The sequence below is a fragment of the Eublepharis macularius genome, chromosome 1, assembly GCF_028583425.1.
Source record: "Eublepharis macularius isolate TG4126 chromosome 1, MPM_Emac_v1.0, whole genome shotgun sequence".
NCBI lineage: Eukaryota > Metazoa > Chordata > Lepidosauria > Squamata > Eublepharidae > Eublepharis > Eublepharis macularius.
In genome coordinates this window covers 148,530,190-148,555,019 of record NC_072790.1, presented here as the reverse complement: position 1 = coordinate 148,555,019, position 24,830 = coordinate 148,530,190, and the positions used below count along the sequence as shown (strand labels likewise).

The following is a 24,830-nucleotide window of genomic DNA, read 5'->3' as shown; positions in this document are numbered from 1 at the left end:
ACCACTACACCAAACTGTGTATTTTATTGTATTGTATGTGCCTTTTAACTTAGATTAAAAATTTGACTGCTGTGTTGTTGTTTGGTTTTAATTGTTTTAAAATGTGATTTTATTACATATGTTTTAAATCTATTATTTGCTTTGCGGGGCCCTGACGAGGGCAAAAAGGCAGGGTATAAATTTTGTGAATATATAAATGTGACAGTAATTTATCCTTAAAAGACTAAAGGAAATCCATGACCTCTGTCATGTATAGTTTGACCTCAAGCCATAAGCCACTGACGACTGTCAACTTCTGCCCTGTTCAATAAAGATGCACTTTGTTAAGAATAAAGCTGAGCTACTTTGCACCATCTCTAGATCTTTAACCTCCCTGCATCCTTTTAATTCTGAGCCATAAAGCCACAGTAATTAATATGCTTGTATTTAGGAAACTCATGGGTGTTTTCAAGTAAGAAAATACTTGTGAGCTTCCTGCTTCAAGACCAAATAAGTTCAGGCTGCTTACTCCCATTCATTACATCTATACAAATAGGGCAGGGCAGCAAACATGACTGACAGAAAGAAGTATGCAGATGCATTAGCCACCACCACCAATAAACTGAAAAGAAGCATTTTGTTGTACAAGTCTCATTCAAATCAACTGAACAACTTTAAACTGTTTGATTTCTCCACTCCTGGTGACATCTGAGTGACAGACAGCTTAGACCAATTTAGGAACTTATTAATACACAATAAGACCTTACTTGATTCAGCATTTATATGCTTCAATGTGCTCCCCTAACTTGCTCTGCTGCTTCATTCCTGAACAAGGTTAGCCACAGTATGTGAAGCAGAGTAGACTGCTCACTTTAGGGCACTCCCACATCAAACTCTCCCTATGAACGAAAAATTAACAAGAGTTTCATGGAAGGAAGAGTTTAATGAAGGAGTGCTTTAAAACAAGTGGCAGCTCCTAAAAGAATGGTATCTTTTACCCTACCTCTAATCAGCTCTCAGCCATGACCTGTACACTATTTGCATGCTATTAGAACAGAACATTTCTCTGGAAGCCCACCTCTTTGGCCCAAGTGACTGATGATAGCCCAATGCTAGCCTCATCTTTCCACTCTCTATGTATTTTTATACTTCTCAGATTGGTCTGTAATTGGTCCAAGATTTGGACAAGAGCTTACCTGTTCAATTACAAGTTGTCCTCAGACTTGTATATTTTGACATGAAAACTGAAATGCACAAATTTAGCTTGGGTCTATTCACTATATGTATCACTATACACTTGATCTATCAATCTATTAGGCTCTGCTGATTCCAGATTCCTAAGCTAGATTACTCAAAGGAATTTGGTTATATTATTATTATGCCTACTTTGTACATTATTTTCCATGACACACAATGGCCGTACCTTTCTTTACAATCTGCACGCTCTTTTGTTTGAACTGAACTTGGCCCCCAAGTGCAGCCTTTCTTTTTAAAGCTTCTCTTTAGTTCTTCAAATTCTTCCTGATGACAAGCTGTGCCTTTTCCCCAAGTTCTGTTGCTTTCATCTGAGGTTACTGTAGAGAGATGAAAGAGCTCAATAGCAATGCCAAAGCCATGTAATAAGGTCCATGGCAAGGAACCCTTGGCAATGCAACCTGATCAAAACATTCACCCTTAGCAGAGATGATTTTATTTTCTCTATTGAAGGAAAAGACATAAATTAAGATAATCAAGTTAAACAGGCAAAGAATTACTTATCTACAAAGGTGAGAAAAGAAATGCAAATCAGCAGAAGGCATCCAATTTCTTTTCATGCTTTTAATTTTTGTTATATTTAGATAAATGATAGACACTGAGCATTTGCATTGGTTGTGCTAATTAACTTTTGTGGAAAAGTTGGGACAGTCATAACATAATGTGTGACTGTATCAGTTAATTCAAAACAATCTTTTTAATGGATATTCAAGTGCTCAGGCTATCACCATACAAATTTAGCTTGGAAATTAAAACAACCAACACCTTGGATGATTTAACTTTGTCTTGCCTTTTTTCTTAACCCGACATGGAAGTTCATATTCATTTGTGATATCTACATCTTGCTGGTACACATATATACTGTTTCTTCGTCCATTAGCTGTATTTTGATCAGTTTTGGAAATCACTGAAGAAACATTTACAGAACATAAATGAAAATACCAAGTTGTACATGAACTGAGCTTTAAGTAAATTCTAATACTGAAAATATTTTCAACAGGTCTCAAAGCCTTAAACAATCCAGAACAGCTGATCAAATATAGACAGGGCAAGGAGTATGCAGGGCTGATTACCCTGTGATCTATTTTAAATAGCAGAATCCCACAACGATCGCTGCTCCAGTGTGGCACCATAAGTTTTTTCCTGCTGTTGCAGTGTAACCATCTGGCCAGGACATCAAACGAGTATAAGAAAAGGACTGAGGCCACTATGCCAATGAAACTGTTGTTGCCATGTCACACAGTGCTATTATGCAGCACAGAAATGGCAACATATGTGAATGAGGCAAGGGAAACTTCTCTGCATCATCCCTAAAGGCCTTTAGGATCATAAGACAGCCATGTATCAGAATGGGTGGAATGTGGCTGCTGACTGCTTATGAGGAGGTACAAAATCCCCACAGGACTTCATTAAACTTTACTAAGAATATTCAACATCCGAAAACTCCACTGGAAATAGCTGGGACACGGGTTCGAATTATGAAAGAAGTACCACGAAAAGTACTCCAGGATCGGAAAAAATATAGAGATTTGATACAAAAATTGAAGGCAGCTGAAATTAGATACAGATGTGAGCTGCCGGAAGGAGTGACTTTTGAATTTCAATCAGGGAGACAAGTGATTAAGTCAAAATATACAATGGACGTCTTTCTGATGGAGAATGGAAAAGACTTTCCTAGCTCAACTAGATTATAATTATGGAGTACAAACTAATTTCATGGAATGTTAACTGACTCAATTCACCCTCTAAACGAAAAGCTGTGTTACATTGGCTATCCAAACAAAGAAGTAATGTAATTTGCTTGCAAGAGACTCATGTTAGAGATCAAGATGTTAAATATTTAATTAATAAGAAGTTAGGAAAGCAGTTTGTTTCAGCAACCAAGCAAAAGAAGAGGGGAATTGTTATATATATTAATTAAGAATTGCAACCCAAATTAATAGTGTCTGATAAAAATGGAAGATACCTGGCTGTGGAATTTTTATGTAATGCAAAAAAAACCTTGATACTTGGATTATATGCACCAAATGGCTCTAAGGAGATATTTTTCAAAGATTTACGAGAACAAATGGAGCAATGGACTTATGATCAGGTAATCTTAGCTGGAGACTTTAATGGAGTGGTAGATTTGCAACTGGATAAAAGTTCATCAACAAGCAAAGTAAGGACGGGGAAACTACCAAAGTCTTTTTTTGGAATTCAGGAACAAGAAAATTTAGAAGATATTTGGAGAAAATATAATCCTACAGCGAAGCAATATACTTTTTTTTCAACTAGCCATCAATCTTTTTCCAGAATAGATATAATCTGGGCGTCTAAGGAACTGGTAGTATTTACAAAAGAGACCGAAAATTAGCTCGGATCATAATTCGCAAGGAGAAATAAGAAACAGAGATGGAGAATTAATGAGGATCTTTTGGGCGACCCAGAATGTGTTGAGGTGCTTAAAAAAGAAACAAAATTTTTTATTCAGTATAATGGGGATAAAGGTGTGTCAACACATAAGGTCTGGGATACATATAAAGCAGTAATTAGAGGTGTGTTAATGGATCTAAATGGTAGAGACAAAAAGAAAAAAGAAATGAAGTTAAAAGAGATTCAGGAAAAAATTATCCAAGTTGAACAGTAACTGAAAAAGAGGCCAGGTAAAAAGAAATTGTTGTATGAAATAAAGTTATTGCAAGAACAAATTAGGGTTATGGAAAATAAGGAAGTGGAGTGGGAATTGAAGAAAATGAAGCAAAAATCATTTGAAGGAGCTAACAAACCAGGGAGATATTTGGCGTGGCAATTGAAGAAAAAGAGAGAGAAAAGAACAATAAGTAAAATAATAGAAGAGGGGAAGGAATTATATGATCAAGGACTGATTGAGAGAGCATTCTATAAATACTATGCAAGACTATACCAAAAAAAACCAGTGGAATATGATAAGATACAAGACTATTTTGACATGATTGATTTACCTAAGGTGCCGGAGAAGTTGAAAGAGAAGCTTAATACTGAGATAACAACAATGGAAGTGGGGCAAGCAATACAAGCTACTACAGTTGGTAAAGCTCCGGGACCGGATGGAATTACAGCAAAATTTTATAAAGTGATGGTAGAGGATTTAAAACATCTGATGCAAAAATTGATGAATGAGATATTGGAGGGGGCAGAGATGCCAGATACATGGAATGAGGCTAATATTACATTGATACCGAAGGAGACATTAGACTTAAGCAATGTAAAGAATTATAGACCAATATCTCTAACTAACAATGACTATACAATATTTGCCAAGATATTAGCGGAAAGACTTAAAGCGTGGTTAGTGGAATTTATAGGTGAAGACCAAGCTGGCTTTTTACCGGAAAGGCAAATAAAAAATAATTTACGAGTATTGCTGAATGCCATTGAGTATTATGATAAAAATCCAGGGAAGCAGGTTGGCTTTTTCTTTGTGGATGCGGAGAAAGCGTTTGACAATTTGAACTGGGATTTTATGTGTGCAACAATGGAGAAGATGCAGTTGGGAGAGAAATTTACACAAGCAATAAAGGCAATATACAAAAACCAATCTGCAAATATAATTGTTAATTCGGATGTGACAAAAAAGTTGGACATAAGAAAAGGAACAAGACAAGGGTGACCGCTTTCCCCACTTCTGTTTGTAATGGTATTGGAGATTTTACTTAGGCAAATAAGAGAAGATAATTCAATAAGAGGACTGAGGACAAAAGGATTTGTATATAAAGTTAGAGCTTTTGCTGATGATATAATGGTGATAGTGGAGGATCCAGTAGAGTGCATGCCAAAATTGATGAAGAAAATGAAAGACTTTGGAGATTTAGCGGGATTTGTAATAAATAAGGTGAAGTCTAAAATACTGTGCAAAAATATGACTAAACAACAACAAAAGGAGTTGATGGATAAGGTGGAATGTGAAGTAGTGAACAAAGTTAAATACTCGGGAGTGGAAGTGACAGCGAAAAATATTGACTTGTACAAGAATAACTATGACAAGTTATGGCAACAAATAGATAAAGATATGATTAAATGGAACAAAATGAACTTGTCATGGTTAGGTCGTATTGCAGTAATTAAGATGAATGTACTTCCAAGAATGATGTTTCTACTACAGACAATACCTGTTGTTAAGGATAGTAAACAATTTGAAAAGTGGCAGAGAATGATGTTAAACTTTGTTTGGGCTGGAAAGAAACCCAGAGTTAAAATAAAAGTACTTTATGATGCAAAAGAAAGAGGAGGTTTACAATTACCAAATTTTAAAGTATACCATGACGCTGTATGTTTGGACTGGTTAAGGGAATGGTTGTCACTGAAGCATTTGAAGTTATTAGCATTGGAAGGATACAATAAATTATTTGGATGGCATGCATATCTATGGTATGACAAAGCAAAAGCAGACTCTATGTTTTTACATCATTATGTAAGAAGAAGTTTGTTTGCCGTATGGACTAAATACAAGAAATATATGGAAGAGACTATACCAATGTGGATTATCCCTGCAGAAGTAGTAAATCCAAGAACAGAATATGCAGGGGAAGACTGGTTGACATATAAAGAAATTATTGAGATAAAACAGAATAATTATATGCTTAAAGGTAATGATGAATTGCCATTCCAATATGGATGGTTTCAATATATGCAGATAAAAGATTTGTATGAGAAAGACAAAAGGAAAAATGGTTTTAGACTACAAAATGCTGAGATTGAGAATTGTTTGCTTCAGGGAGGGAAGAAAATGATTTCTAAAATATATAAGATACTATTGAAATGGTTCACGGAGGAGGAGGTTGTTAAAGTTCAGATGGTTAAATGGGCAATAAACTGTAATAGGGAAATTCCAATGGAAGCTTTGGAAAAGGTATGGAAAAATGTAGTTAAAATTTCAGCATGTACCACTGTGCGAGAAAATGTTTATAAAATGATGTATAGATGGTATTTAACACCGAAGAAGTTGGCCAATGGTAACAGTCAGATGTCTGATAAATGTTGGAAATGTAAACAGCATGAAGGTTGTATTGTCGAAGGCTTTCACGGCCGGAGAACGATGGTTGTTGTGGGTTTTCCGGGCTGTATTGCCGTGGTCTTGGCATTGTAGTTCCTGACGTTTCACCAGCAGCTGTGGCTGGCATCTTCAGAGGTATAGCACCAAAAGACAGAGATCTCTCAGTGTCACAGTGTGGAAAAGATGTAGGTCATTTGTATCTACTCAGGAGGGGTGGGGTTGAGCTGAGTCATCCTGTAAGAGTTTCCCAGGGTGTGGAATGCTAATGGCGGGAGGCTTCACTGTATCCTGAGGAGGTTCTTTTGCCTATGGATTGGTACTTGATGTGCTAATCTTCTCTGCAGGGCTATTGTCGGGGATAGAATGTTTTGTTAGCCTGGTGTTTTTCAGAACTGGAAACCATGCTCTGTTCATTCTTAAGGTTTCTTCTTTCCTGTTGAAGTTTTGCTTATGCTTGTGAATTTCAATGGCTTCCCTATGCAGTCTGACAAAGTAGTTGGAAGTGTTGTCCAGTATTTTGGTGTCCATGAAAGACACTGCAGACTTGGACAACCTGAAAAATCAGCAGTGGCTGAACATAGCCTAACGCAAACAGGGCACAGTATCTTATTCCAGGACATTGAAAGTTCTGAATATGGCAGAAATGGACAAGTTTACAAGGAAATTGAAAGAACAAGAAGAACTGGAATATACATTAAGCTGGGAAAAATTTAAGAAATATGTGGAGAAAAAGTGGGACATGAAGGGGAAATTGTGGTCTTTGGATAGTTGTTAAGGGGAGATAGAAACTTACTTAAGGTTAAAAGGGGGTATATTATTATATTTTAATGGTATAGTATAGAGTTAGAGAGTTACAGTATTGTAGTAGTATAAATTTAAGAGTAAGATAGTATAATTATCTGGGAAAGTATAAGATTGAATAACAAGATTGTATGGGTAATAGTAAGTATACATGATATTTTAGGGATGTAATAGAAGTAATAGATTTATAATACAGATAATAGGGAGTTAAGGAATAGTATATTATATATATATATATGTACTTAGTATATGGTTATATAATTTTCATACTCTTAATTTAGATAAGTATTATGATAGTTAATATAAGTAAATAGACTAGATATATATGATATATATTATTATAGATTTTAGGATATGATATATTCTTTAGATTAAGTTGGGGATGGAAAACTGTTGGGAGTCACTAGAAAAAGCGGGGGGAAAGGATGGGGAAAATGTAATGGGGTGGAAAATGGTAATGACTTGTATGTTTATATTTGTTAACCCATCCAATAATTTTTTTTTAAAAAAAAAGAATATTCAACATCCTTATGCATTTTTAAAAAATGAATAAAAAAACCTCAAATATTGCTGTTTGAATTATTGTTAGGGTTCCAGTTGCTGGGTCCCAAAGATCCACTTACAAATGAAGTAATGGTACCTCCAAAGACACTTTTCTGAGTGCACCAAGATCCCCAGGCAGGTACTCTCTATATGCAAGACTGAGGACGTCGTCCATACAAGGACTTATGAACCACCAACAGGCATAAGCTATTGTCAAAAACCAGTTCCTGTAACTGTTTTATCTTCTGGAAATGTCTGTGATGGTTGGGTGGGTTGAGGAAGGCTGCAGCTTCATTTGCTCAATGAAGGACTAAAAACTCGTTCCCTCATTCATTGGCTTGAATGGGTCTCTTACACCCACACATGAGACTCTGTGTTTAATTAAAATTCATAGCCTTCTTACTTCTCTTGTTAAAATGGACATGATAAATCTTTGAAAGCTGCATGTACACAAAGAGAGTCTTGCCAAAGGTGAAAAGACCATCCATATCCTATTTTCCAAATTGTACTGAAGAAGCCCCAATTTCTTGCATGATGCCATTGTGCTACAGCCCATATCTGCATGTATATGTGTCTAGGCTGGAGGGGGGGGGGCAACAACAATGTACTGCAAGACCAAGTTTAATCTTTACTCACTAAGGATATTTTTAGTGACTCCAGAACTCTTTCCACCAGCTCCTCATCTCAAAAATAACAGAAAGGAATGAAAAGACAGGATTAAGGAAGTTGTGGTACAAGAAAAGAAGACAATGTTTTTTTAAAAAAAAAAAGATACTCAACTTTACATATGGGGATCTGGACATTAATGCCTATCACCACACCTGTTTGGCCCTAAACTTAAAAGACCAGAATCACATCATACAGTTCTCCTATCTTGTATAGAATCACTTCATCAGTCACTCAAGTTCACCTCACAATGATGATTCAGGAAGCTTAGCCATAGTTTGATGCAATATCCATACTGATGAACTGCAGTTTGCAATTGGTTGGCAAATCAGAATAATAAACCATGGTTTAGTGGGTTTGCAAACCAGAGTTTGGGCTAATTACGGTTTGGTATGATGTTTGGACTGGCATACTGTACTTACAATTGTTCTACCTCCCAAAGCCTTGCATCAAGAAAAGGGGATGCTAAGCGGGCTGAAAAAAGGATGCAAAGCACATTTCAACTGTCTAATCTGGAGGTCACCAGGGCATGAATAACTGTGGCCAATACTTCCTGTCAAAGAAACGGTGCAGATGATAAATTAGCTGCAGCAGCAACAAAGCACTCTTGGTCACTGCCAGCATAACCATTATTTGTGTGAGATTGTAATTAGCTGTTTGATCCAAAGTTAAATTGAAAAACACAAGCAACATAACACCTTTTACTGTATAAAAATGACCATATATTAATCAACAGAACAAGGAAAACAAACTAGTTTATACTTACACTGTATAGCTCGAAGGCGTGGAATTATTGGGGGGCTACTTGGTGGACTACAGCTGTTACTATTTAAACTTCTTCGCTTATCCAAATTTGGGGAAGCTTGCACAGTTATCTTGTGCTGGAAATCTGTTATAAAGTATAAGAATACAATTATTCCTAAATTTTAGAAACTCAAAGAATTTGCATAGTAAAGTTTATAGTGATAATTTCTGAAACTTAACATGAACATAACAGAAACACAAATTCAGTCTTTGTTAAATAAGTAATCCTGGCCAGAATTCTCACAGTTCAGGGCAGCATTTTAACCTCACAATAAATAAACAGCAAAAGTTAATCACTCAGTGGTCTTTGTAGTAGTGTGTAGACTGGAACCTGTTTTTCCCATTTGCAGTCTCCACACGCAACATTGGCCGGGTGGGCTGTGGCGGGGGTGGAGCAGATGTAGGGTGGGCAAGCCGCTGGCGGAGCACTCCTTACAGTCTCAGCTGCTGGTGGCGAAACATTGTAAGGGGGCTTGGAGCGGTAGCAACTGCCAGGGGATTCCTTGGTCAGGCAGAAGGTGAGCTCCCTGCACCTCCCCCCCTCCTCCGCTGCCGCCAGCTCAGCTCCTGGCATAGATGCCCCTGAGGACCCCCTCAACAAACTGGGAATTGATGGAGCTGTATAGGGCACATGAATTGAGAGGTTCACTGATAGGGACGCCTACACTTCCCATCAAACCTTTCGGAAAAACTGACACATGTCCTCCTCGTGTCAGGTGTCACTACTAGTTTGGCTCTGAGTGATAATTCTTCTGTCTGAAGAAACACTTCAGTGAATTAAAGCCAATTTTATCCTCTCTCTACCCCAAAGATAGGAAGTATTGTTGTCAATAAAATATATTATACTCTGGCTTGGATCCTAAGGAGCACAAGCAGAGTTACGCTAGAAGAAGGCAACTTCTGCCTCTGACTGCAGTCTTCTGATCCCTCTGAAACGGTGGTCCAGCAGGTCAGTGGATCCCAAGTAACAGTGTGTGTGTGTGGGGGGGTGTGCAAAGTGGGAGTCTGCAGCTGGAGGGGAGGCTGACAAAATCTCTCTTCCTTTCTCCGCAGACAGAAAAACCATTCTGCTTGTACTGCTTTGCTGCACCAATTAGATGGTACTGTAAGATATCAAACTAGTCTCATCACAGTCAGACTAAAACTTGGAGTGTAATACGTTTTTATATATTGTCGAAGGCTTTCACGGCCATCATGTAATATGTTTTCTTCGCATCATCTCATAATATATTCTAAATTGCAACTGAGAGCTAGAGTCAGTAGAGAGCTAGAGTCAGTAGATATTAACACAGCTAGTCAACACAAGACCGAAACCAATGCAAACGGAATAAACTGTACGTAGAGGAAAAATAATTAAGTGGTAATCAACGAGAATATACAACTCAAACAATAAACCAACATACCAGTCAAAATATATTAAATGCAATAGAAAATACAATGTGAAACTTATTCAAAGAAGCATAATCGAAACACAATTAAAGCATACATCCACACATGCCAAGCCACTCTAGAACGAAAATTAAAGGTACAGTCCCATCCACGGAATCAACAGTCACTGAAGAGATTCAATCCAGAGGTAAGCAAACGAGGTAAGTGAAGAAGATGTACTGCAAAGTTGAATCAAGAATCCTCCAAATTTTAGTCCTTTAACAGATATGTGCCATATAGTAAGAAGCAGAATGTCCAGGAGACGCGTCCAGCCGCCTGACAACCAGGGACGGCAGTATTGCCTGTTGTTTTGTCCGAATATCTCCTCAGGGGTGGAAACACATCTCACCAATGAAGTAAACAGTAAATCAAACAGCTTAGCCGCCATTTGAATTTCCTGGTTTTGACTTGTTGCATTGGAGCACTTTATTGCGTGATTTACTGTTTTACGAAACAACAGCTTGGCACGTGTGGATGTATGCTTTAATTGTGTTTCAATTATGCTTCTTTGAATAAGTTTAACATTGTATTTTCTATTGCATTTAATATATTTTGACTGGTATGTTGGTTTATTGTTTGAGTTGTATATTCTAGTTGATTACCACTTAATTATTTTTCCTCTATATATGGTTTATTCTGTTTGCATTGGTTTCTGTTTGTTGGAGGAGCCTCTTCGTATATTGCTCTTGTTTTTGAGTCAACACAAGACAGCACCCTGCTGCCCTCCTTTCACAATCCAAGACACATGTTATAATAAGTGTAGTAACGTGAATTCAATATGTGATGAATGGAGGCAAGAAAGACATATAACTTGTTAGGTCCAGCCTCAAAGCACCTTTCCACAGTTTATTCTGTTCTACCTGTTTTCCCCTTGGATTTAGTGCAAGGCAGAACAAAACTCCAACACAGATAAAAACTCTGGCTTAACTTTCAATTCCTGTAAAAAGTTAACAATTTCTTATACTACTAGCACTGCAATCCTAAACAGAGCTATGTCTTTCTAAATACAACTGATATCAATAGATAAGATTAGCACAACAAATCACAGCCATTTTTAATTCAACATTTTGTGGTTATTTTCAGCCAGGCAATTTAAATCTGCCAAGTGATACCTCTATAAAGAGTGGGGTGGGGAAAGCAAACCTGAAGGCAGACTGATTCTATGTCCATCTTTAAGTTTTAAGCGGCTTTTTTTAAACTTTCCCTTTCTTTTCTTCACATTGGGCTTCTCTTGATTTAACTGGAATATCAAAATATTCAGTTCTCGCTCCAATACATCAATCTCGCGCTCTGCTAACTGCTGCTCCCGCCGCTTCAGCAATTCTTCTTGAGACTTCTGGTGAAGAGCAGCTCTGGTTAACTCTTCTTCTCGTGACCTCAGCTCCTAATATGGTTTAGGACACAGATCAATTTTCTGTCAGGTGATTCTAAAAAATGTGTATGCCTTTATAGATAGCATATTTGCTATTCAAAAAAGTGGGAAATTGCCCCCTACCCTGGGGTATTCATTCAAAAGGAAAGAGCTTATTAACCAGGATCTGTCAATGTACAAGAAAATCCCTTCTTTTTTGCGTATGTCAACGATGTGGAGCAAAATACATAAGTAAATATGAGCTGTTAATGCAGTTTCAGTAAACTTTTGCTTAGCAATTTTATTGCAATGATTATCCAATAATAAAGGATTTTGTTCTACAGAACATTTATTTTCCATTACATAAGCTGTACCATTTCAGTTCTAATTAATCTTCTTAATTATTTTATAAGGAAAGTTCATATTTAGCCATCTGCATAGTTTCTTCTATATTCACAAACCATGTCAGGAAAAGGAAAAATTATTATTATTTTTATAAAAGCTTTTTATCTCTACATTTATAACCAAATAACAATGGAAAGTATTTGATTAATCAACTTTTAAACAATTATATTTGCATATTGCTAGAACCTAAATATGCAAGAATGAAGAATTAGAATTTACCATTTAAACAACATTATCAAGCATTATTAGAATGAATGCTCTTCTTCTATATTTTGTTTTGTATTCTCTGTTACAGTAACAAACTAGGACTGATATATGGTTGTTGTGGATTTTCTGGGCTGTATCGCCGTGGTCTTGGCATTGTAGTTCCTGACGTTTTGCCAGCAGCTGTGACTGGCATCTTCAGAGGCGTAGCACCAAAAGACAGAGATCTCTCAGTGACACTTCAGAGGTGTAGCACCGAAAGACAGAGTGACACAGAGTGACACTCTCAGTGACACTGAGAGATCTCTGTCTTTTGGTGCTACACCTCTGAAGATGCCAGTCACAGCTGCTGGAGAAACGTCAGGAACTACAATGCCAAGACCACGGCGATACAGCCCGGAAAATCCACAACAACCATCATTCTCAGTCCGTGAAAGCCTTCGACAATATATAGGACTGATATAGCTTTCAAAATGAAATGTGTGTCCTTCAGTCTCAGGCACCAATGAAAATTTGTTTTTACTAGACAGATAAACATACTAGTCTTCATTTTTTTTCCTTCCTACTAATGTACTACTCAAGGACAAAAATGTCAGAAACAGTATATTAGAAAACAGTAGGCATTCAAAGTGAATAATGAACTAAGTTAAAAAATGCTTTCACTTTTATAATTTATTTAGTTCTGCCTACAGAATAAGAAAGTGATTTATATATATAACCTCAAAAGTAAATAAAGGAAAGAGAGATTGCAGCCTTTTCCTCCGTTAAGTAATAATGTACCCATATGGTTGAAAAAGCAACATATAAGCATACTAAATCTGCCCTGAGCCTGCTAATGTGGGGAGGGCGAAACAGAAATCAAAATAAATATATAAATAAATAAATAAATAAACTAGTGGCTTCCTTGACCTGGAATGCCCAGGCTAGCCTGATCTAATTGGCTCTTGAATGCTAAGCCGGGTCAGCACCAGTTAGCACTTGGATGAGAGACTACCAAGTTGTACTGAGCTGTGATAAAGAGGTAGGAAATAACAAACTTCCTCTGGTCATCTCTTGCCTTGAAAACCTTATGCAGTTGCCTTAAGTAAGCTGTGCCTTGACAGCACTTTATGCACACTTGTGCCTCTAGATTGGAGACAGAATGTATAAGACTGTTGAATCTATTGTCACATTTATTCTTCAGAAAAATGTGTTTTGTTTGGTTCTTAACATAAACCATTATATGAACTGCAGACCATGATTTATTTATTTAAAATATTTTACCCTGCCTCACTGTAAAAATCAGCTTATAAATAAAACAATAAAAATACCAATCACCAAAATAAACTAAAATAGCATCAAACAGAATAAAAATATCGAAACAAAACCTTTAAATCAGCATTAGAGAAAGATATCAAACTAGGGCAGCTAATAACACTATACACAACAAAGGAGAATTTCTAAGAGACCCAGGTGAATAAAAATGTCTTTGCTTGGTTCACAAAATATAGTAAAGTTGGTGGTAGTCAAATATCTAGAGAGGAAGATTGGTGCGTCTACTGAGAAAGCCTTGTCTTTGCTTCTCACCCACCTTGCTTTTGATAAACAGGGCACTCACAGCAGGGTCGCAGAAAAAAAGAATTTATTATTAGAGTCTAAAACAGCTTGACATTTGAAATTGTACATTTTTAAAAGGGCACATTTATTTTCGTATTATGTATTTAAAAAAATAAAATGACACAGAGGGTAGTGTCCTCTTAAACATCACTTACTTTTTCTTTGGTCCTAAGTTCATCGAATATCTGTTGGATTTCCAGCTTCCAGTCATCTTGCATAGAATGGAAAGATTCCTGCGGCATCTCAGTTATAACAGCCCCCTCAATGGCAATAAGCTGCCCAAGAATCAAGGCAAATGATGGTCGGATATGAGGGTCCTGTGCCCAGCATTCTAAAATTCATTAGTTACATTAATCAGAAGAAAATTGGAACAAAATTTGATTTCACAGCAGTTTGAATGAATGCTAAACTCTTTGGAACTTTTTATGAGTGTTCTCCACATATGTCATTTCTTTTCCTTGACATTTGTTTGGTTTGCTTCATTTGTCACTTTCCCTGTATGAGCCCCATGGAAGTTACTGACACGCTTTCTTGATACAGCAGGGTCGCTGATCGGAGCCAGTTCCTACACACAGTGTGGCAGGTGGCACACACAAAAATGGGAGTACATATAGATCAATGTCAGGTTGATTTCTACAATATCCAAAAGTGTTTCACTTCCAAAAAGGGGCGAGAGAAAAACAAGCAAATCATGCATGTATCTATAATGTACATTTCCATTCATATTTATTTGTTTGTTTTATAAATTTATATTCTGCTCTCCCTGCAAGTGGGCTCATGTGCAATGGTTGAATATGTTGATCCAATATATGCACTACCATATGTAGATTAACCATTTGACAACATCTGAACTGCTCCTGACAAACTGTGGCACACAATGGTTTTTAAAACCAATGCAGCTTTTTTCTTCATTTGAATTATTCAGCGTGTGAAGCAGTTAAATTATTAGCCTTAATTAATTGTACTAGCAATCAAGAGATGTTTCTTATTTACCATTCACTGTAATGGTGAAACGAGTAAGGTGTAATAGCCCAGAGCATGAAACCTTACTAGATTTCACCAGACATTGTTAACAAACTTCCAAATTTGCTTTGCAAAGCCAGTTCTGTGCACTGGCTGAAATGTTAGCCTGGATGGGTTCAAATCCTCATTAGGCTACAAAACTCACAAGGTGGCCTTGCACATGTCACTATCCCTCAAACTAGCTCACAGATTATTATGAAGTTATACTGCTTCTCTGAATTCATTTATAGGAAAGGCAGAATACAAATTAATGGCTCCAAAAGCCAACACAGTACAGTGGTTAGAGTGTCAAACTACGATCTGGACTCAGGCTTGAATCCCAAAAGCTTGATGGGTGACCTTGGGACAATTGCACACTTTCAGGTTGTTGTGGGGATAAAATGGAGGAGGGGAGAACCATGTAAGCTGCTTGAGGCTCCAACTGGGAAGGTGGGGAATAAATTTAGTAAATAAATTAAGAATAAATATACAGGCAATGCTTCTGAAGATTAATATAGACTTAAACATTAATTATAGACTTAACATTAATTATATGCATCTGAACTAAATGTGTTAAAACCATTTTAGCACCAAACTGCCATAAAGTAGAAAACTAGTGAAGTCAGCATGATACCAAATGAAATGCTGAAACTAAAAACATGCATATTATAGACAACATGCTAGTTATCTTGTAGCAATAGTTTTAATAAGCTGCACAAGTACCTTTCATTAGTTTAGCAAATGGTTCAGGGCAGGTAGATGGAATGGGCAAAGTAAGCTTATTGACAGCAACACCATAAGCCACAGCAAGACCATCAATGCCACGGTAAGGAACTTCTCCTGTCAGCAGTTCCCACAGCAATACGCCATAACTATAAAGTAAATTTTTAAACAGTTACATTTATTTCCATTCATGCAGACACTTGGCTTACTGAAGAGCAAAATGAGGGCAGTAGCCTGTCAAGCACATATTCTGGTAAAGACGAAAATGTGTCTAAAAACTCAACAAAGTCTAGTTGATGTCAATTATTTTTTTATTTCCCCCCACACTGATTAAAGCAAAATGAAATGCCTATCAACCACACATATGCCACCAAGAAGTCAACGTACTCTACATATGAAAAGAATCTTTGGAACACCAAAGTAGTAGCTGTTTTCTTCCACCAGAGATGCATGCAAGAAATGAGAATAAGGAATGAAGAATCCCTCTTTTCCCATTCCTTCTCACAAGCTTTTCAACTTGAACTACATACAATAATTTGCCCCGTACATTTATTATAATGTAATGTGAAATTCATTTGAAATTGAGTCAGTCTAATTTGAAATTTATTATTGTAGGCCCATGATGTTTAACGATTCTTAAAAAGTTCTTAATTATTTCACAGGATGCGTAGTGGTTTTGTGATAAGAGCATCTTTAGTGAATAACCTCTTCACAACACTCTTGAGCATGGGAAGCTAATTTTTCTTCTTGCACTCTGGAATGAATCTGTTTTAATCATTTATTTTGTTTGAAAATTTGCTTTCTACACAGAAAGCAATGCAGACAAATAAGAGACAAGATATGTAGGTCAATGGCATCAGGAAGCAGTAGTGAGACACAGTGACATAGAACATGATGCTGGCATCACTACCTCTCCTCCAGCACACAGACACTGCATGCGCATGCAAGTATCACGTCCGTCCATCATGGCGACTGGAAGATTCTGACTGGAAGTTTCTTGATCAAGGAGATGGGGAAAGGGCTGAATAGAGATATGGGGCGGGGCAGAGTACACAGAGGCTTTTCGTTCCCTGAAACGGTCTTCTGTTATGAATTATGTTATAGAGTTCTGTTATGTAAATGGAGACCTCTACGGACATCATGTTTGAAGCTGATTGAGGAAGAATCATGCCCACAGAATTCAGCTAACAAATGAACTTCACTAACTATAAACTCCAATTCTGAATGCTTATTTTTGTAATATAAGGAAATTATGCAAAACAAAAGGCACAGAAATAAATCTTGTTGAACCCAAAGAGAAGTACTGCTTTGGTAAGCTATGAAAGAACAGTTAAAATTATCTCTTTCTTCTCTCTCAAACAACATAACCACAACAGAAGTTAATCAGGACCCATACTTAAGTAACACTGGGAAATCTATTCATTTCACTCCTCATACTAAACATGATGGCTGCTAGAATTTTGCACTGACAGAAGAATTTCCATCTCTGGAGTGCGACTTCCTCATCTCTCCCTTCCTGCTGCAGCCCAAAATGCTCCCTGAAATTCAGCTCCTGAAGGATAGGGGTCCAGGGACCATCCAGGAACAGAATGAGAGGAGAATGGAATTCTACAGCAGAAAGTGGGGAATTGGCAAAAATCACACACATGGTTCTGTCAATGGAAAAGCTCCATAGGATCCAACCCATTGTAAATCAGCTAAAGATAGCCCTTCATATCAGTATACAATTAAAAACAAAATGCTAAACACCCTTTGGTTTAAGATTTATTGCAATCGGACAATTTCCCCTGGAACCTCAAAAGCTGGAGAAGGGCTACAGGTGTGATTTTCATGTCCTGCATATCTGCCTTATAAAGAGAGATAGCAGAAGGCATTATGCAATGTTGTAATAAAAATGCAGAATAAGTTATTTGAAAGAAAAATTATTCAAATATGTTGATTTTGCATAACTGATAGAGGTAACAGCTCTTTTTAAACTGTTTAGGTGCTGAATTTATTTTTCTTTTAGTATGGAGTACACACAACTCTGCCAATTTCCCTTGAATTACTTAGGTTATTTCAAGCAGAATTATGGAAATACAAAAATATCAGCTTGCATCTCGTATTCTGAATACCTGTAGAGAACCAGCTTGTCAGGAAATTCCCTTATGTCAAATAAAAGCATATTTCTATGAGGCTGTTGGGAGAAATATTAATCAAATTTCATTTTAGCTATAAAGCAATCAGTTTTTTAAAAAATAAATAAATGTAAGAATACTAGGATGCATTTACCTCCAGATATCACTTCCCTTAGAAAACATGGAAGACTTGATAACTTCAGGAGCCATCCATGCATAGGTGCCAGCTGCACTCATTTTAGTTGTCCTATGCCACTCTCTAGCCAAGCCAAAGTCTGTAATCTTCAGAGTTTTATTATGAATATCATCATTCTCTATCTTCTCAAGCAACAGAACTGCAAAGGGGGGAAAATTTAGATCTTCATTACTGTTAACTTGAAAGTGTAAGCATATCATATACTGATGATGACCTTAGATCCATTACTTGTATTTCAAGTGTAGCTATGGTTCCTTTCTTTGTTAATTTAAATTACAGTCTTTCTTATTTAAAAAAAATCAATTTGAATATAGTTCATAGATTTATGGAACAATCCACTAAACACCACATCAACACTGCAACGTTATTTTTTAAACTGAGTTTTACATGGTTTGAGACAGTCTCACCCTGCTTTTGTACAGTGATTTTAATGTTTAAAAAAGTGATCTACTCAACTGAGCTGTGTTAGTGTATGAGGAAAACACACAACAGGGTTCCCAGGTGCCTGCTGGTGCAGGTAAACTCCCAGGGATTGGCTCCTCGTCTGCCGACCACTGGGTGGGGGCAAACTCCCGGAGCTTGCCTGCCACCAGTAGGCACCTCAGGAGTGTGTGCCATGCGTGCACTCCCACCCAGTGCGGTGATGTCACTTCTGTAAATGATGCCGTTGCACCGGCTGTGGGAGCCTCCCTATGTTCCATTTGGGGCCAATTTAGGCCCCAAATTGGCTGAACTGGAGTTGCGCAGACTGTAGGAGCGCTCCCATGGCTGGCGCGGTGATGTCACTTGTGGAAGTGACGTCACCACACACCCAGTGTGATGACATCACTTCCGGAAGTGACAGCATGATGTCCAAGTGCGTGTGCAAAAGGTAAGTGCCAGGTCCCAACCCTCCCGCTGGGAGGAAAGAGGGACCTGGCAACCCTACATACAAAATGCACTGCAGATTCCATTTCTGAAAACAGAAATTTCTATTAAACTTGTGGCCACCTCATTCACACAAACAACGGATGAGGTGGTTAACCTGTTGCTGGACTACACACTGGCATGTAGGGAAACTGTGTGGCAAAATGTGTCATTGTGGAAAAACACAAGGCCACTAGCACATAAGGGAGATGATTTCACTTAGAAGTCTGTGTACTACTGCAATGGAACTTTTCTAATATCCAGTTCATGTCACCTATCCCAACAGCAGCAGCTACATTCAAGCACATAGAAGATACGCACTGGGCAAAGACCAATTCATAGATAACGAGTTGCGATGAAATTTTTTCTGGTCATATAAACTGTAAAATACTATTAACAGTTAACCAGTTAAACTATGTGAAACTGGAATGTGCTCAAGCAGAAGGCTAGTGACCTCTCACAATGTGGGAAATTATTAATATTTGATCATGCTTAAAAAAGGAAAGAGTCACCAATATGGAACAAGCAGTACTGAAAAACTGAAGAAAATATATTGTCACTCAGTGTCCACAAAGGCAGTAATTAAAATAAAAAGAATGTTGTAAATGTAACAGTATGAACACAATGCCCTTTACCTTTCAATGAAAGGTGTATTGTTTTACATTCTAGACACGCGAAGCAGAATTCCACAAATTCCATGTCAGTCAGTCAGTGTGACCGAAACCAAAAACAAACAAACTGCCTTGAAAAGGTAATAACTGGCAAATGGCCAGGTTTCATTTTATGCAGAAAGGCGGAGAAACAGTAGGCACAAAGCAACTTAGTAGGACAAAGGATAATTACAATTACTACATAAACTCTGTATATTTTTTCTTCTTTTCATCTGTCAAGTTGGGTGGCAGACTACTTGACATAAATAAACCAAACAGCTCATGACTGAACAAATTCTTGTGGTCAGTTGCCTAGCAACTTGTACCAGGCCATCCCTTTTGGACTTCTGCAGATATTTGCCCCTCATTAGCTTCATATCAAAACAACTGACCTTTACAACCTTCGGCTTATCCTGCGCACTCAGCCATACGTGACTGAAGTTCACAAACAGAGCATCAGAATGTGAAAGCTATTTTATGGCAGGTAGTGTGACTCAAGTACAAAACTATGCAAAATGCTTAATTTAAAAAAAAAGGATTTGTAGAACACAATCACTAAAACCACACAAGTTAATATTTGCCATTATAATTACAGAATAAGTCCAATCCTAAAGAATACATTTTGCACAAAAACTGATTGCGAATATGAGAGAACTAAAACAGAAAAATGTGTTTCCAATACTGGTACTATATGCATATATTAAAATGTTCTAAGACAGCAATATCCTTTACTCAAATTCTTCATCTACTTGCCTATTGCTTATTTAAATTTACCAAGAGAACATATTTCATATAAACCCTGTGTGCAGAAAGTCATTTTAAGAAATATGTATTTGGATTAATAAATAGCCACAGCATTTTAAAATAAAGACAATCATTTTACATTCGCAGTAACAAGATCCACTAAATGACTGGAGCAATAAAAACAAACAAAAAAACAAATCCGGGCACCTTAAAGACTAACAGATTCTTCAAATGGGAACCCCAATGTGAAAGTGCTGAATAAGGATTCATCAAAGGATTGAATATTGTCTCTCCAAGGCTTGAACAAAGACTTGGATTTCTTCACTCACTACAGATGTTAGTAGCACAGCATAATCCACTCTTTAGAGATATTAATTACATTGTGCTTACCATATTCCACACAGCACACCTTCATTATTAGATGTTTATCCTTCTCTGTCCATCTTTTACAATTAAGAGTGATCCTTACATATGCTGAATGGATTTATTTCTTCTTTGGCTTTTCTTTATCTGTACTCATAAGTTATAACAGGATGGAACATCTGATTTCTCTCTCCTCATTCATTATGATTCATCTGACTTCCCTCTCCTCATTCATCACATCTGGTCTAGTCCTGGATTGACTACAGATCTCTCTATGCTACAACTCCTTCATCAAGTTCTGAAAAACAATTGTGAGATCCTATGCATCTGATGAAATGAGGTCTAACTCATGAAAGCCGATGCTGGAATCAATTTCATTAGACTCTAAGGTGCCACTGAACATGTTTTACAAAGGTAATACCAACAGACTTTGTAGAGGACTGGAAACCATTAAATAAACATGTGATGTTAAGAGGAATTCAGGATTGGAAATCATTCTACAACACCTGAATCCTTAATTCTAATAAGTTCCCTATAAATTCACTTCCAATATCAAACCCCTCCCATCAATCTACCTCTGTGTTCTTACAGGAAGGCTTAAACAACAATTATTATAATAATCTATTTCATTAACATGTTAGAATATTAATAATGTAAAACTGGGGAAAGCTTTTTTATGTTAATGTTAACATCAAGAGCCACTTCAAACACCGTGGAGAGCTGTTTGATTGTGTTTATGAGATTTTATAGTTTGGTTGGTTTAGTAATTGTATTATTATTTATTGATTACTGTTAACAATATTCCATCTTGAGTACTGGAAAGGCAGTACCAAAAAGCCTCAAATAAATAAATTTTCAGAGTGAATGAATAGTAGGTAAGATGCATGTCAGGCAAGGACAAGGGAATCTGAGGTTCAAATCCCTGCTCAACTATGAAATTTCCTGGGTAAACTTGAGTCAGTCACTTTCAGCCTAGCCTCCATCATAGGTAGGGTTGTCAGGTCCCCGCACTCTCCTAGCAGGAAGGGGGATCTGGCACTCACCTTTTCAACATTTTTGTGTGTGCGCTCCCAGCACAGTGCCATGACATCACTTCCAGGAGTGATGTCATCGTGCAGGCTGAAAGACTATGAGCGGAACCACAAGTGACAAAAGGCACAGGTTGGACACTTGTCAGCTTCCCTCAAGTTCTGATGGGAAATGTAGGCAGCTTGGCGGAATGTTGGACAAGTGACAGTTGAAAAGTCCATTGGACAGCAGACAGAGAGCCAAGCTGCAAGACTAGGATGCCTACATTTCCCATCAAAACTTGAGGGAAGCTGACAAGTGTCCAACCTGTGCCTTTTGTCACTTGTAGTTCTGCTCTGAGTTAAGAACTTTGAAGTCTTGCTTATTCTTCTGTGTTTCCAGCTACATCCGTAGTTAGGAAACAGGCTCCCTATTTGCAGACTCCTGATTTGATTATGCTGATCCATGCTTCAGTGACCTTGAGGATAGATTACTGTAACAATCTCTACGTGGGGCTGCCCTTGAAGACAACCTGGAAAGTGAAGCTGGCGCACAATACAATAGTTCAGTTGTCATCTGGGGCTAGCCAACAGGACCATGACACTTTTATTCTGAGGTCCCTTTATTGGCTGATAATTAGTTTCTGGGTTCAACTCAAGGTGCTTGTGCTTAACTTTAATGCTCTTCATGAACTTGGGCCTGCATACTTGAAAGACCACCTCTCCTGTATGTTCCCTTGAAGCAGTTTCATTCTTTCCAGCAGGGTCTAATGCCCAAGGCACATTCAGCAAAAGTCTGGAATCAAGCCTTTTCAGCAGCTGCCCCCATACTGCTGGAACAGCCTCTCAGAAGCAGGGGGGGGGGGCTCATACCCTCCTGGCTTCCCAGCAAGGCTATAAGACAGACCTGTTCTGGAGATCTTTGGGGGTAGTCTAAGCCTAGGCAGAGGGGAAATACCCACTAATGAGGGGAACAGTGTTTTTAGACTGGTTTTAATGTTTTTATATATGTTGTTTTTAAGGTTTATTTTATAAAATTGTTTTGACATTGTAATTACCTGCCTTGGGTCCTGAGGTGCTCTGGAGAGATGTGAGCATATAAATATTTTAAATAAATAACAAAAGTTAGACGAAATAATGATTTTTACTGCAAGATTTGGGTCCAGACCAATCAGATTTCCAGAGTATGAGCTTTCAAGATTGCTCATACCCTGCATATCTAGTTGGCCATTAAGGTGCTACTGGACTCAAATCTTGCTCTTCTACTACAGACCAACACCGCTACCTACCTGAAACTATTTTTTTACTGGTTTCCTTTAAAATACACTTTTAATTCACACATTATTTCTCCGGATTTTTAAATATTGTAGTTTTAAAATGATTATGTATATTTTGAGCTTGTTAGGCTCTTAATAAAACTTAATTACACCTATATGGTGCCTTGTTTCCACCCAGTACAGAGTACTTGTAGAGTGCAGGACTCTGATGGACTCAAATCCACACTCAGTCATGAAGGTTGCTGTGAGTTTTCCGGGCTGTATAGCCGTGGTCTTGGCATTGTAGTTCCTGATGTTTCGCCAGCAGCTGTGGCTGGCATCTTCAGAGGTGTAGCACCAAAAGAGTGCTTCAGTCATGAAGCTTACTGAGTGACCTTGGACAAGTCACTCTCTCACAGCGCTGTTGTGAAGATAAAATGGAAAAAGAGAGAACCATATATACTGCCCTGAGCTCCTTGGAGGAAGGACAGGATAATTGTGGCAGATTTGCAGAAGGTGCTATGGAAACTGTGTAATTTGGCAGCCACAGATCTTTCAATTACTGTTTTTTTTAAATTGCACATCAGTTTTGGGGCAGCCAACATTTAGACACTAATCAAACTGTGGTTTATCATGATGTCTTAAAGCAGCCTCTATGACGGTATTATAAAATAAGCATTATCAAACAAAATAAAATACTCTTTGGACTTTTCAGTATGGAAAGATCAGGCAATATTTTAATGTGACAGTGCGTCCTTTGGGCTTGTCATAGTCTGATCATAAGCGACCTCTCAGGGGTGCTGTGAAGATACTACAGGGAAGACACAACTATGAAGCCGTCCCAAATGCCTGGATGAAAGGATAGGATTAAAAAAAAAGGATACTGGCTTCATGGGATAAATTTTTCCCAACTCCTCCTGTTTTCTTAGTGTTGTTTCAATGCAATGCAGGTGACTGCAACTTGAAGATGAAATGCATAAAAATCAGAAATGCCTCTCTTCTGTGAGCAGACGAGTTTTCCATTCACACTAGTCAATCCAAGCCAGCAATTTTATCTACTACATTTTTGTATTGTCGAAGGCTTTCACGGCCGGAGAACGATGGTTGTTGTGGGTTTTCCGGGCTGTATTGCCGTGGTCTTGGCATTGTAGTTCCTGACGTTTCGCCAGCAGCTGTGGCTGGCATCTTCAGAGGTGTAGCACCAAAAGACAGAGATCTCTCAGTGTCACAGTGTGGAAAAGATGTAGGTCATTTGTATCTACTCAGGAGGGGTGGGGTTGAGCTGAGTCATCCTGTAAGGGTTTCCCAGGGTGTGGAATGCTAATGGCGGGAGGCTTCACTGTATCCTGAGGAGGTTCTTTTGCCTATGGATTGGTACTTGATGTGCTAATCTTCTCTGCAGGGCTATTGTCGGGGATAGAATGTTTTGTTAGCCTGGTGTTTTTCAGAACTGGAAACCATGCTCGGTTCATTCTTAAGGTTTCCTCTTTCCTGTTGAAGTTTTGCTTATGCTTGTGAATTTCAATGGCTTCCCTGTGCAGTCTGACAAAGTAGTTGGAAGTGTTGTCCAGTATTTTGGTGTCCTGGAATAAGATACTGTGCCCTGTTTGAGCTAGGCTATGTTCAGCCACTGCTGATTTTTCAGGTTGTCCAAGTCTGCAGTGTCTTTCATGTTCTTTTATTCTTGTTTGGATGCTACGCTTTGTGGTCCCGATGTAAACTTGTCCACAGCTGCAGGGTATACGGTATACTCCTGCAGAGGTGAGGGGGTCTCTACTGTCTTTTGCTGATCGTAGCATCTGTTGTATTTTTCGGGTGGGT

At 37.9% G+C, this 24,830-nt stretch overlaps 1 protein-coding gene across 1 annotated transcript in view; it reads right to left on the bottom strand.

Moving 5' to 3' along the window:
- MAP3K21 (mitogen-activated protein kinase kinase kinase 21) overlaps positions 1-24,830 on the bottom strand; it is a 60,169-nt gene that overhangs the window by 22,426 nt on the left and 12,913 nt on the right. Inside the window, exons 2-7 of the mRNA XM_054997912.1 lie at positions 18,042-18,222; positions 15,771-15,919; positions 14,201-14,376; positions 11,633-11,873; positions 9,024-9,146; positions 1,403-1,553 (exon numbers count right to left, since the gene is read on the bottom strand). Of these exons, the coding sequence (XP_054853887.1) occupies positions 1,403-1,553; positions 9,024-9,146; positions 11,633-11,873; positions 14,201-14,376; positions 15,771-15,919; positions 18,042-18,222 (1,021 nt within the window). The remainder of the gene's footprint in view (positions 1-1,402; positions 1,554-9,023; positions 9,147-11,632; positions 11,874-14,200; positions 14,377-15,770; positions 15,920-18,041; positions 18,223-24,830) is intronic.